The sequence below is a fragment of the Thunnus maccoyii genome, chromosome 4 (assembly GCF_910596095.1).
Source record: "Thunnus maccoyii chromosome 4, fThuMac1.1, whole genome shotgun sequence".
NCBI classification, from domain to species: domain Eukaryota; kingdom Metazoa; phylum Chordata; class Actinopteri; order Scombriformes; family Scombridae; genus Thunnus; species Thunnus maccoyii.
In genome coordinates, this window is record NC_056536.1 from 9,512,112 (window position 1) to 9,526,963 (window position 14,852).

The 14,852-nt window shown below is 39.1% G+C and overlaps 1 protein-coding gene across 4 annotated transcripts in view; it reads right to left on the minus strand.

The window, feature by feature from the left end:
- cfap74 (cilia and flagella associated protein 74) overlaps nt 1-14,852 on the minus strand; it is a 52,661-nt gene that overhangs the window by 23,549 nt on the left and 14,260 nt on the right. For all 4 annotated transcript variants that reach the window (XM_042410226.1, XM_042410225.1, XM_042410224.1 and 1 more), the window contains exons 15-22: nt 13,060-13,126; nt 11,542-11,631; nt 11,054-11,239; nt 10,553-10,676; nt 9,111-9,226; nt 7,835-7,957; nt 7,620-7,741; nt 1,315-1,443 (exon numbers count right to left, since the gene is read on the minus strand). In XM_042410226.1, the coding sequence (XP_042266160.1) occupies nt 1,315-1,443; nt 7,620-7,741; nt 7,835-7,957; nt 9,111-9,226; nt 10,553-10,676; nt 11,054-11,239; nt 11,542-11,631; nt 13,060-13,126 (957 nt within the window). The remainder of the gene's footprint in view (nt 1-1,314; nt 1,444-7,619; nt 7,742-7,834; nt 7,958-9,110; nt 9,227-10,552; nt 10,677-11,053; nt 11,240-11,541; nt 11,632-13,059; nt 13,127-14,852) is intronic.

Genomic DNA, 14,852 nt, shown 5'->3' on the forward strand with positions numbered 1-14,852 from the left:
CATCTTCTTGTTATTCTTTTCCCCCCATCAATACCTTCTTAGCTATCAATACACAAAGCTGCTGAACTGTGAAGGGAAAATAGAGGGTGGGCAGAAGAATACTAGCACCCACGCTGAGTTTTTACATACTGCACGCCTCTCATACTTGCCCTAGGGGTCCCCTGTCCGTTCTCCTGGCATTCAAACCGCAGTTCAATTCCTGCCTCTCCATCTAAATATAGAGCCTGCATTGTTGTAGAAAGAATTACCATGTCCTTCAGAGTCATTATCAGAAGCCTTCATGCCCTGCACTCCCAGTGCAGGTATGTTAAAGAAGCTCTTTTATACACACTGGCTGTTGACTGGTGGTAGATTGTTACCATTTGTATCTCTGCAAGACTTCACATCTGGCTTTTATCAAAAAGGAAAGCTATCATATACACTTTTTAGTATCCTAGTAACAGATTTATCTAGCTGATACTGTCCTCTTATCAGAAATTGGATGGTTATTCGCTCACCTCTGATAAGGTGGATGCAGTTTTTTGCATTTTCTGGCCAGCTAGCAAGTTACATGTGAGGACTGCTCTTGCTACCTCAAAAGAAAATTCTGTTTTTACTTCGGTCATCAACTTCTATAAGTTATTATAACGTTGCATTCGCCAAAATATTTGCTGAGGCCTGGGAACACATCTACATCTGGTGTAAGAAATGGTTTTACTGTGCACACAGCTACTCAAACAACTAGGTCAAAGTTGAAGCAGGAGGTGTTTGGGTTATTATTTTACCTTTCACCCATGTTTTTCTTTCCCAGATAAAGTAGGCTAATCACAGGGTTTATCTACACCCAGTCTGATGCTTGTGTTTTATGCCCTACCTGACTCATTTTTAGTGAAGATGCCATGTTTCCATATCTCAGCAATCAATTAGCTAAATACAATGTTATTATTACTACAAAAATAAGATGAAGGTTGTGATAAACTAGAATTATCCTTTAAAGTTGGTGTTGGTGTAATGGTGTATTGGTTTATTGTGTACTACTAGCACAAGTCTACTTCCAAGAGCCCTCAAATCATTTTTTTTCTGTGTGTAGTGTATAACGTATCAGTTTTTGTTATATAGGAAAACTGCAGGTTTCTCTTTTGTTGAAGAAGCAGAGACTGGGAATTCACAAAACTGCAAGCCTGGCCCAACACACATGACAAGTCTCCTTTAGCGGGAACTGTTTGCACCGTCATATAAGGTTGATAGAATCTTAACAAGCTTACAGTCTAAAATAAGATTATGTATGCTCTAGTGCTTCCATTATCATTGCATCCTCTGTGTGTCCTTCCTTACCTCGGCAGGAACTTGAGTTGGGCATTAAAGCTTGATTGAGCCTGGATGAAGCCTGTCTTTGGTAGGATCTCCATGTGTTTCCTCATTTCCGGGCACACCTCAAAGTTCAGCTTCAAGGCTGTGCTGGCACTGTCATGCAAGAGATATGGTTTCATTAGCATAATGTTAACACACCGAGTGCATTCCTCTATGAAAGGTGTAATACAGGACGAACTGTACAGTTATTGAAAGATAATGTACGGACATTAATGCACAGGTAATAAGGTTATAGAAAGATCATGGCTATGGTTAATAAACTGTGGTTATGTAATGGCTGGGTTTTTTTTAAGTTAAATTAAAATAGGAACACAAAATCCATCTCTGAAAGTTGAATGTACTTCATGCTCATCCATCACCCTGACCTCCACACACTAACGTTCCTCTCAACATCTCTACAAGGACACACTACTTCCTGCATTGCATTAGTGCTCGACGTAGTAGAAGTGTGTGCTGCAGTATTGTTGGATGCTGAGCTGAGTCAATTAGCATGAGATTTCTTCAGAGCAAGAGTACTGTATAATGGTACCTAAAAGAGTAATTGATTTTTGGGGTTTCTAGGCAAAATATTTTCCCTTGTAGCTTTGTCATACAACAGAATAACTAAACAGTTTATCAGGTGGCATAAAAGACACAAAGATAACAGTAGCGATCAGGTAAGTCTATTCATTTTATATGACAGTAACAACAAAAAAATGTAGATATGTCAGGTACTTTGCCCAATGGACATCACAGGGCAGACCTTTTATCTCTTGGAGACTCAACAAGGACAGAAAAAAACACTTTTCCTTGAGTGACACCTGCGGAAATGACCTTGTATGGAATGATGTACCCTAAGGCCCCGTTCGGACAGAGCGTTTTTTATAGGTTGCAAAATGCAAGGAGCACCGCACTGCTTTTTTTTGTTGAAGCCTACAATTTAAAAAAGAGCAGCTTGCTGCGTCTTTTTTAAAAAAAATTTTTTTTATTGTTGCTAGGAAACCACTGAATCACCACCTGCCTCTCAATTCATCCGATTGGACAATGGGAAAAACGCAAATGACGTTGGGCACTTTGCTGTTCTGAGTTGAAATTTTTTCAATTCAAGGTGTTCAGGGCGCTCCTGCAAAAACGCAAGGCACTCAGCAACGAGCAATAAGATTCATTGAAGCTCATTGAAAACACTTACAAAAAGTGGCCCCCAGGCTGCTAAAAAGTGTTCGGTCTGATTGGGGCCTAAGTCCATATCATTTAGGTGACCCAGTTTTCAGGAGTTCCAACAGATGGTTGTGCCTGTGGCTACGAGCTTCAGTTATAGCTGAGGCTTGCGATATAAATGGCTCTTCACCTTGGGAATTCTCAAACACATCCAACAAGAGCCCACACCTACATAAAACGATGACAGTACAAACAACTCTCCGTTTGCTGGAGGGGATATGCGAATACAGTGATGATATTTTGCTATGTCTTTCATCTTCAAAGAAACAAAGGTGAACGATAAGCGAGCTGCGGACAAACAGACTGAAAGACCCTTCATTTTTCGATCCCCCACTCAAATGAAATGACCCACTTTGAATGGCGAGGTCAAACAGATGGTTGTTTCCCCCAGGCAAGGACTCCCAGGGACACTAGGGGGATATTAAGTCGCTATCTTTATTCCGGCCAAATGATAACCTTCAGATCACTCTCAGAGGAATATTCATGGATACATAATCATTTAGTGCAATTAGGCATTTTAATTAAGAGGGGCATTCAGCTGATCCTGTCTTTTTTACAGGCTGACTGTGACCAGTTTGACTCTATTTCTGAAACAATGTTTAATGATTTAAAGGGTGACTTTACAGTAACTGACTCTGATAATCCAACCTTCACATTTTACATGTATTGTTATTTCATTTGGTGTTTGATTTACACGTTAAAACAAATGCTGATTTCTGTCATTTGTGAAAACAACTTCTTAAATTTACAGATAAAATAGATCCCTAAGATTTTCTTAGAGTTGATATGTTGTCTTTCTAAGATTACATTGGAGTCATCTCTCACTCATCCACATGCTGCTGGTATAACTAACTTTAACATCAAATATTTATACACTCAAATATTTCAGTTGTTTATTTCCTTAGATAGTTCAACACAGTTTCCTGTGAAATATATTTCTATTTGGGGGAATTTCAAGTCTTTTGTCAGAGCATCGTTAATAATGAAACTCATTGTAATCACTGAGGTTTAGTGGCAATTGTTTCAGGTCATGTTGCAGAGAAATTTCTCATGTTGAGTCTACATGCAGAGCTGAATAACTCAAAGTGCCCACAGCTACACCAGTGCCTCTGCCCTTCCTTGAGAGGGCCAGGTGGCTGCACTTGCTTACTCCACATGCACTCCAAAGCCTCATGGGATACCAAACCTTCACAGCAAAGGCCTAGGCAACTGTCCCCATAATGAAGCACAGTCTGCTTTATATTTCAAAATAACCAGCTGGAAGAACAGGTTTTTTCTTATTGTCTATATTCTATTTTGCCCAAAATAAAAAAAGAAGAATGAACTCTAATGTCAACAATACACTTGCAGTCCTTCGGCCAAAAACCACAGGACACAGGTTGGACTGAGACAAGATACAGTAGGCCTATTAGAAATGCAGTAAACAGAGAAATCAAGGACAGAAGGCTTTGTGAATGGAAACAAAGAAAGCTGAATGTGTTTTTATGGCCTGAGTTATGGCAGGAATGCTCAACTCCCCAGCAGGTGCCAGTGGAGGAGGGTTTGAAAGTCCAGGTCGCATGTTTGAAATGAAAAAAAAAAAACAAAACTGTCCCCAAAAAGAAAAACTCTGCCAACTGTGCTCAGAATATTCCAATCTTTGGCTCATGAGCAAAAGTCAAACACTGCACATTTTAAAGCCTCTTAAAAATTCTTTCAATTAGTAGGAGAGATATCCAAATCACTGGCCAGCAGACAAGGGACATTTTCAATTATGCTTTGTGCTGTTCTCTTAAAAATCTGTCACAAACTAAGGAGGACTTGTGGGATATCTACTCATCTACTCAAAAGAAAAAGTGACAAATTGTACGATGAAAGCAGCAGCTCTCTTATTGTTTCCCCCCAAAAGCCTGCCAAGCTATTTTGTGTTCAAATTACTGTCTTGGAAGCAGAGTGACATATTGCATGGTTTGCCGGTGCAAGCATTAGCATTTTTTTCTTACTTTAAAAGCCACCGTTCACACTGATGCTGTCATCGTCATGTTGTCACATGTGCTGGTGTGCCAGCGCACCAGATGGCAGTTGTCACAAATCCCCCACTCCCACACATGCACTCCCTCCCCCACATGATGTGACACAATGACTAGCTAGGTGGTGGACCACACGCCTGCAAATGTTACTGCCCCCCGTGTACTCTTAACCCCCAGTGTGCATCATAATGTATCACATCCGTGATCAGAACGGATTCACTCTTGTTCTGTGTTATTGTATGGACCAAAGAGGATTGTGGGGATATGAGTTTACTGCTCGGTCCCTTAGCTCATCCTCTGCTTAGGTACATTTATCAGCTAATACATCTCTGAATTCTTTATTATGTCCGCACATTTGTTGAATATCTCAATATGCCGCTTGGCTGCCAGAGTAGTTTGTCAGAGAGTTTTATGTTGGGCGAGCTGAAAAGTAAGCTGGCCCTGTCAATTTAAGGGATTTCCATGAGCCGTTTTTCTGTGAAAATGCCCGTTTTGGCAGAGACTGAGTATGTGAGGGAGTTTTAGTATTGCATTCAGCAGATAAGCCAGCATGCTACATCAGCAGTCCATGCCACTTTCCAAACTCTATTCCAAGGATGATTTCAAGCATGACAACAAATAAAATGGAAATACGACATGCTCTACTCACTTCTGCTGTCATCTCGTTGGGCTGAGGGATTTATACAGTCTCTTAAATAATAAAACACTAAGTTCATTAAAATAACCTCATCAATAAATATTGATCCTAATTAAGTAATGCTGTAATAATGGAAGTGATGTAGGTCATTCTAACGATTTTATAACTTCATAATTATTATGTTTAAATATTGTGTAGTTTTTTGCATACATTTTATCTCCTTAAAATGTTGAATGCCTGATGAAGGTCTGAACCATTGCTTTTTCAGTAAACTTCCGACAGCGTGTAGGGCTTCACTACCTCCTTGTTTATTAAACAATATACAGACTTGAACCTGTTGATGATGCAGACTGTTGTAACGACATATACATATGAGACTGTGGTTCAGATCGAATGTTGGTATCGACTGATATTGTGGTCACAAGTGCTCTCTACTCAACACAAAAATAAGACACACCTTCATTACTGCACAGTCTTAATGCCATAAGGTTATGTGGAAACTTTGCTATAGCATTTCTTTTCTTTAGTGATATACAGTAATGATTTACTATGCAGTAATTGCTATTATATAAATGATATATTTTACATTTTTACATCTCCCTGTCAAAGCTAAAGTTGTTCCTGCACAAGTGATCTAATAGTGATTGCTTTACCATCTCCTTTCTGTATGTGTGTGTGTGTGTGTGTGTGTGTGTATGTGTGTGTGTGTGTGTGTGTGTGTGTGTGTATGTGTGTGTGTATGTTTGGACCATCTGCTCAAACTGTACATGAAAACGCTGTTTACCCGAAACTGAGCTCAGTTCCAAAATTCACATAAAGTGATTTTTCTGTTGCAGCCATGTTGTCATTGTTCATGTAGGTTGAAATCAGTTATTATGCACAGCTCATTTTTAGTATAGTAACAACTCAAACACATTGATTGGTTACAAAGGTTACAAAGATACCATTTTATTTTACAGGTACCTCAGTTTTCTAATCAGAGAAAGTAACTAATATATGAGTGTTATTTCTTAGGAGGTGCTCTTATGGGGCGGCTGTAGCTCAGGAGGTAGAGTGAGTGGAGCAGGTCATCCACTAATCAGAGAATTGACAGTTTGATTCCTGTCAATCCTCATCATTCAGAAAGTCTAGAAGAGCTGCATGATAAAATGATTTTATCCCTGAAGTTAGCAGAGAGCTAATTGGAAGTTAGCCGGCGTGGTCGGTGGAAGTATCTGGAATGCGTGCTTTGCCCATAGAGCATGCGCAGTATGCATTTGTCCAGCCAGTGTGGGAATGTCAAACCTGACACCAGGTTAAAAACTCTGGTATACTGTGAAATACAGAGATTTATCTGCTGGCGATAGGCTTATTCGGCATTGTGTGAACTCATTTGGCACAGGCTTGATTGTAACAGACATTCATTTATATGTAAAAGTTTCACACTGCAGGTTTAATCAGCATCATGTGAACTTGTTTGGCAAGGGCTTGAATGTAACAGACGTTCATTTATATGCATAAGTCCCGCAGTTCAGTTTTGAGTTTGCTTTTACTAAAACTCTATCAAACTGCTCTTCATTATGCAAATTTATAATTTCCTGGTTCATTCTTAAAATCTCAAATAAATTAGGTGGCACTCATTAAGGGTACCAATTCTAATTTATTTATAATCAGTACCAATTACATACTCTTTCCAAGAAACTTCCTATAAAGTAACAAAGACATTTTAATTATTTTTTAGGAAATTATTATCCCTTAGGAAACTAAGGGACCCGTAAAATAAAGGTGTCCCCTTCTGTGTGAACATAGAGACATCCAATGTTTTTAATTGCTACATGCAAACCACTCATCAGTCTCTTGGCACTCAATTTCCTCCTTGTACCAATGTTGTCTCTAACTGTTACCATGATTACCTAAAGTGATGCTAATATGGTATTAAATGACATCTGACTTCCCTCCTGTTAAACAAGGTGGGGCAGGACATGTGTAAGTGTAAACCAATTGGACAACATCAAGGCATAGAAAACTATTTTTATTCAATTACAAGGGCCGAGGGGCTGTTCAAATATCTCTGGCGTATTACTGGGTTGAGTTTATTGTTGATGACATTGTTGATTAACATGACATGAAAAATGAGCTAACAAGGTAGAAAGTTAATTGTTTGTTTGCTTCTACCAATTTACTTCAAGCCTTTGAGACTAAACAACGCATGTCTTATTTGATAAATGTGTTATTTATGAAAACGCTGTAGGGATTATATGGAAAATAGGAGCAGTATATTAACAGTAGTGCAACGTTTGTTTGTCAGTGATAGAATCACTGTATTGTCATGTGGTAGCTGTACCCATGTTTCACTTTTACCTTAGGTCTCTCTCTTGCATATTACACTCTGGGTTTTGATTCAGCAGAGCAGGGCACAGTGCAGACACTCTACCTCTTGGACCCACCTGCTTTGGACCATGATACTGTCTTGATAGAGACGGTCAAACATGCAGATCTTCAGGTCAATGCTCGACTGAACCACCCATACAGGGAAGCTAACTGCCACACCTTTCACCTTGATGGGTATCTGTTTGAACCAATATGTGTTCAAACACAAAACAATTAGTTTTATACTGTGTACCCATGAAATTAAAAAGATGAAAAACATGCTGTGTCTTACTGGTTTGCTGGTTACGTCAGAGAATTTGATGTGGAAGTCCAGTCTGGCCTCTCCTGGAATAGTTGGAGTGAAAACAATCTCCAGTTTGATGCTTTCAAAAGGTCCAACCTCTCCTTCTCTTACCTGTAGATGGGTAAACATTGGATTTTGAAATATTCAATTTTTTAGTTCTGCATCTTTAAGAAATATTCTAAAAGACAAATGTAAAATGACCAGATAATGAAATGAAGATTATGAAATGAATGTTCCCAATAGCAAAGCAAAATCAGACTATGACCTCTGCATATTTTCACTAAGCTTCATGAGCTTTCTCTGTTTGAATTTAGAGGGTGATTTAGTGCATACAGGACATATAGTTTAACTGTTTTTCTTCATGAAACAAAGTAATTTCTATCAATGTAGGGGGAGTTGAAATCACTCAGATGTGCGACTTCAAATGACATGCAATCAAACTATGTGGAAAGGCAGAGTGGGTTGTCAGCTCTGCTACAAAGCATCAAGGTGGTGCGAGCAATAATAAAAAACAGAAGAAAGAAATAAGCCATTCATTCAACAACTGACTCAATACTGTGGGACCATGATAGCTTGATGGATAATCCGCCATTTCAGACACCAGCCTTCAACTACACAATGTGAAAGTATCAGTCAAAATGACAATGATCGAGTCGTGGGCGTGCAGGCACATGCAATACACAAAGCTGTAACAGGCACAGAGGGAGAAGGGATGCACCATTAACCCCCCACCAGAGAGACGTAATGAACCTTGAACAACTCCAGAACTTCACTGGAGCCACAAGGCACAAACAGCATCAATGCTAAAAACAAGACTTTTTACAGTCAGATAATAGTCCGTCTTTTCAGAGACAGTGGGTGTCTCTCTGCTAGTCCACAACCTGCAGATGCACAATCCAGCCCATAGTGAAGGCTGCTACATCGACATTGTTTATCAAATCAATCAAAAGCAATTCATTGTGCCAATATCTACAGATATGCCCATTTACACGCTGCTGGTAGCAGCGGTGGGGATGTTGGTTGATCAGTCATAGATCAACGTCTTGACAGTGAGCAAGAAACTCGACAACTACTATTCATTGTTCCAGGAGGATGATTCCCAGATGAATTTGGTGACTTCTGACATTTTGTCTAGTGCCACCATCAGGCCAAAATGTGTTATGAGAGGTGTTATGAGTGATTTCATCTTTATTTTACCAGTTAAGCTGAAAGTAATAGTGTTGTAAGACATAACTGTGTATTTGCCACAGGACCAAATACTTACATTCCCTAGATTTATGTCACTGGAGTCTGATGGGCTCTCATTTATCTGAGCATCCACATCAGAGGACACACAAGCCTCAGGAATCGCTCCTGGACCTGTAGCTGAAGCCTCTGACACTGCAAACACACACAGAGCAAAATCAGATCATAAATTTTACTGTTGATCGATTGAGTGGTCAACCTGCCATGAGGAGACACCAAATCACCAGAAACAAGACAAAGACAACACTGTGGATCCTGTATGGGGTATCAGTGACATAAATACACAGACACAGGCATAAAATATAAACTATTGTAAGCCTCAGCCCCCAAAAAGCAACATCAGAAACCTAAAAAATTAGCCAAGATCAGACAGCCTTTCCCAACGACGGAAAAAAAAGAGACAGAGCCACTTCAACACAGTCTTTTCCAAGGCAGCAGAGCAGAGGAAAAACACTGAACAGCTTATCAAAGCATCAGTGGAAGAAAGTGCTGACTGCAGCGATGAACATTAAAGAAAAGATGCCTCCTTGTCACCAGCTGTGTGAGCAAGGTGAACTCTGGGCTGTGTGTGTGTGTGTGTGTGTGTGTGTGTGTGTGTGTGTGTGTGTGTGTGCGTGTGTGTGTGTGTGTGTGTGTGCACTCGTTATTTTGTTCTTATGAGGACCAAAAGTCCTAACAGGAACAGAAAGATGAGAAAAATCGTCCACAAAGAAGAGATTTCGTCAGTCCTCACTCACCTCAAACACAACTAATCTGCACTGACTAATTTGTTCAGTAGGTTATTTAATCAACATGATAGCAAAATGTTTATATTGGCTGTATCTGAAAAATGTTCACTGTCAATGTATGATTTATTTTCCAATGATAATTGCTTCTGATTAACACATTTATGGTTCTTTTAAGGCAACTCAAAGCACTGGGTTACGGTTACAGAAAGATTGTGGGTGTTGGTTAAATAATGAAAAGGTCACCACATCCTATCTCATGCTTTTAGTCAGCATTGATTTTTTTAACACTCCTTCCAGTGACTTTCTGTGGTGTAAGGATGAGTCATTTGCTGTATTTGGAACAAAAACACTGCCGATGAAAATAATGCAAATGGCATTTCATCCAAACCATATGTGCCAGAAAAAAATATTTGTACACAAACATATTTAATAGGGGTCAAGGTGGTTTTAGGATGAGTACTTGGGTCCAGGGTTGTTCTGCTAAGAGCCCCGGGACATTTTGAGGCGTAAAGCTTATTTTCAAGCATAGTTAATTAAAAAAAATGTCTCTTTCTTGCTCTGACTGACTGATGCCCAGTGGGAAGAAAGACAGAGAGTTCCAGTCAGGTTCAGATGGGTTTTGGGATGCAAGTACAGATTTGGATTTCAGGTTTAGGCCTTTGCAGAAAAACTGGGACTAGGATTATTTTGTATGTGCCTCTGTGTGTGCATGTACAGTATATAATATCTTTACCTGGTTGGTCATTCTGTGATGCCTCAGAGAGCTCCTGACCGTCTTGCTGTAGTTGGACTTCTCCGGTGCCTGTGGATGCAGAGCTTTTCTGGTTGTCAGATGTTGTGTTTTGACTGCTCGTCTCCTGTCAGCCAACAACACATGCACATTAGTTTGATTTTATTTATTTTCACATTACATTTCATTCATGACTGTCTTTAGACCTGGTAATGTGAAATGACGACATATTCTAGGTATCATGTACATAAACTGTAAATTCTCACATTTTATTCCTTCACATGCACATATTCATTAAAATTTGTATCATAAAGTTTTATCATTTTCTCTGTCAACTTCCATACAATAGTTACAGCTACTGGGTTGTACAGAATAATAGCAGCAGAACATACACTATAAAATAATATATATATGAATGATATAGACATTTCATTTGTAGCAGTTATCAAATTTACTCCCTCAGAGTATCAAAGAAACAGCACTTCTTGAGGTCCAGAATCTCACCTGGCATGTGTTAGCAGAGACCTGGGATGGCATCTGAACATGGCTAGTTTCTGGACTGAGACATGCTGAGGTGTCCAGGCTGAAGAGGGTGGCCAGCGCACCCTTGTTAGTCAAGGTGATAGTCCGCAAAATAGTCTGGCCCACCACATGTGAACCGAAGTCAATAAACTGGCTGTCAACCTCCAGCTAGAGAGACGATATATTCACACACATCAATTAACATCAGTGGTGAAGAGCTGCCAGCTTGAGCACATAGTTTTACATACATTAATACATACATGACTTGATTAAGTAAGATACAGAGAATAATTTTAATAGATAGCCAGACAGTGTTGTTCCTCTGTGGCAAGATGAACAGGGTGCAATGTGATTAATCACATATTTATTCAATAATTATTATTCCAATAATTATCATTACTACATTATTACCATCCTAAACCCACAACTATACTCTATTTTCTGTGGGTTGGCTGCAGCACACTACTTACATCACATTTCTTTGTGGTGCACCTGACAGGCACAGTGAAGGAACCCATTGCCGATGTAAACTGGACCTCTCCCTCCAGGTCCTCATTGATCTGCAGGGACCAGATAGTGTGACATTGTGTTGGCTACCTGACATTGAATTTACTCTAGAATAAAGATTTGAAGTTAGATCAAACGGCAGAAATTTGATTCCAAAACAGAAGAGTGGTGTGAAGGTTTGCTGATAAAGGCCTTGGATTTCTATTTTCCAGCTGTGAATGAGTGATGACTTATAAGAAGTAGTAACCTGTATGCACAAATCTATGGTACCTGTATTTCTGTTTCTATTTACTGTTTTAGAGTTAATTGTCTCTAAAACAGTATAGGATGGTAATTTTTTTTCACAAGGAAATATAGGTGTAAAGTCTTTGGATTTGATGATCATGTTATTACAAAAAAACATGTATATCACATTTGTTAACTAACTGCCAGGTGCTACAGGGAATACGTCATGCCTCTGTGCCTCTTGTTGCTTTGCACAGTTCATAATGGCAAAAAGAAGAACAATCAGCGATATGGATGTATGCAAAGTGATATGCAAGGGAACAGAATTACTGTAGCAGAGATTCCATTGTGTTGTTTTGTGAATGCCGTGAACAAGTAATTAATGCGCAGTTTCCAATATAGCAGAAAATAGGTCATATGGGTTGTAGACTTCAGCCAGTCTTTTTAATTTAATATTAATTAATATTAAATATCATGACTTCAGTTAAAGGAACAGTTTGACAATTTGGAAATATGCTTATTGACTTTCTGGCAGAGAGTTAGATGATAAGATGGACACCACTCTCATGTCTGTCCGTGAAACATACGACTACAGTTAGCTTAGCTTAGCACAAAGACTGGAAAAAGCGAGAAACGGCAGGTGTGGCTCTGTCCAGCAAAAACAAAATCCACCTACTATAACCTCTAAAAAGCACTATTACAATATGTTATATTTTGTTTGTTTAATATGTACAAAAACCCAAAGTGTTAATTGTTTTGCAGTTATTGACTATTGGACTATTCTTGGCTGGGAGTAGTTGCCAGGCAACCAGCAGAGATTCCAGGAAGTTACTGTTCAGAACCAAGAAATAGGCTGTGACCTAAATCACTCCTTATTTAATATAAAGTACACCTTATTTACACTCTACCATTTTATTTGAGTGTGTAGATTTATCCATTATATAGTGCCATCAAAAATTCCACAATGGAACGAAAAAAGCAGTGTCCATGGCATGTACACTGATGATGATTGACATAAGTGTCCGATATCTCAATTCACTGCTCATTACTGAGTAAACTATTGAGTGTCTATTATATAAGCATTAGTGAATGAATGAACAAGGGCCATAATCTTCCCCTGTTGTATCATGTTTTGCCTGGTGCATACAGCAGGCTCAAAAGGGGTTAATAACACTAAAACTTGTAGACGTTCTCACAATGTATAACTGTAACATGCACTGTAGATGCACTGTAAAAGGAGGGATATAGTAACTAACCATAGGTTGAAATACAGCCTGTATGTCACAGGACATCCCAGGAGATAAAAAACCAGGAGGATCAAAGCTGAAACACAAATCACAATGAGTTATGACAAAGATTGCATCACTCAGTGTAAAATATTTGATACAAATATTTCTGATAAGCAACATAATGTAAAAGCAGTGTTTGTTGGTGTGAAGGTACATACAAGTCTTTGCATGGCCTCACACATGTGTACAGCAATAACATAAAACATGGGACTCAAAGAAAACATTTTTCAGAATGTACGCAGATGCCTGTGCAGTAGAAATATGCTGTTTTTAACAAAAGATCAGCAGCTTCAGTTGAAATGCTGAAGTACAATGAATCTCCTGAGAGTAAATAAGCGGAACACAGAATCGAGGTCAAAAGTCAACCTGCTGCTCAGCTTGCACAGCACAAAAGACAAAGAGAAGAAAGGCTACTATTTCATGGGGAACACTGCAGAGTGGGACAGAATGGTTGATTTCACAGTCAAATCTCATTTTGAACCACAGCAGAAACCAAAAGTTTATTTCTAGCAGTGAAAAGAAACGTGAGCTATTTCAAAAGCAACATGTGTATCTCACAGCACATGTTTACGCCAACCCTGATGCTGCCCTGAAGATCTTGAAAAACTTGCAGCCCTCTCAGAGACACGAGAGGAGGGCCGATCAATATGAATATAGCAGGCAGCCAGCCAGAGAAGCAGGGAGGACTCTCAAAATTCAATAGATAAACAAAAACTTGGAAACATGCATCTCTGAGCATAATTAGGAAGCAGCTAGAGAATATAAAGGATGCCAAACTGTCATTAGGTCTTGGTAATGGTTTCATCCTGTTACAAAGTTAGAAAAATTAAAATATCCTTGTGATCATGCAGTAGCTGATTTTCATGTGAAGACTGTGAGATATTTTTTGTGTCAAGTTGACGTTTTAGGTTGTACGAGACGAAAGCTGAGTGTCCAGTGTTTTTTTAAGTCAGTTTTCCAAACTCTGTGAAGACGGAGAACGAATGTTTCTTCTTCTATTAATATATACTATTCAGGAAAATAGATACAAAATAAATGTAAGACTGCATGCAGTTACTTACAGTGATTAAAACAGGTAAAGTACAGCCTCAAGGTTACCATATGTTACTGTATTAATCATAATGAGCTGCAAACATGAATTCAACAGACTAGACGAAACTTTCATTGGACGTTTTAACTGCAACACAATTGGTTGGGCTCTGAGAAATGTATCATAACAGACTTGAAAATGGAAAGTTTATATGGAAAATTACAACGTAATTAACAATCTGTGCATATTGTCATCAACACTAGTGAGCAATGAACCCCTAGGTCTGGTTTGAGCCAAGTTTTTGGTCCAGCTGTCAGGTGAAAAACTTGGAGTTGCCTGGCTGAAGCTGCCTCTCAGCTCACCACTGTGAACTGGAAGCGCATGAAAGGATTCAACCTGGTTTGATCATTCTGGTGGCAATTATAAATGTCACATTGCTCTTTACAGTTTATTTATTTATTTATTTTTGGCTAATTTCCTTCCTTATTGGCACCATTCTCCTGTCCTGGCTTCAAGATAGGTAATATGAAAAGACATGTGAAGTAAAATAGAACAGTTCACTTGGGATTAAATGCTGAGTGAGGCAATGTTGGAAAAAGCCTGCTGGAGTCCTATATAAAGTGCTGCAAATGAGGCCATACTGTACAGTATATCCACTGCAGAAGACTTAAGTGATGAAGCAGAGACCGTGCCTGTGTTACTGACTATGCCGTGTGTTTTATCATATATT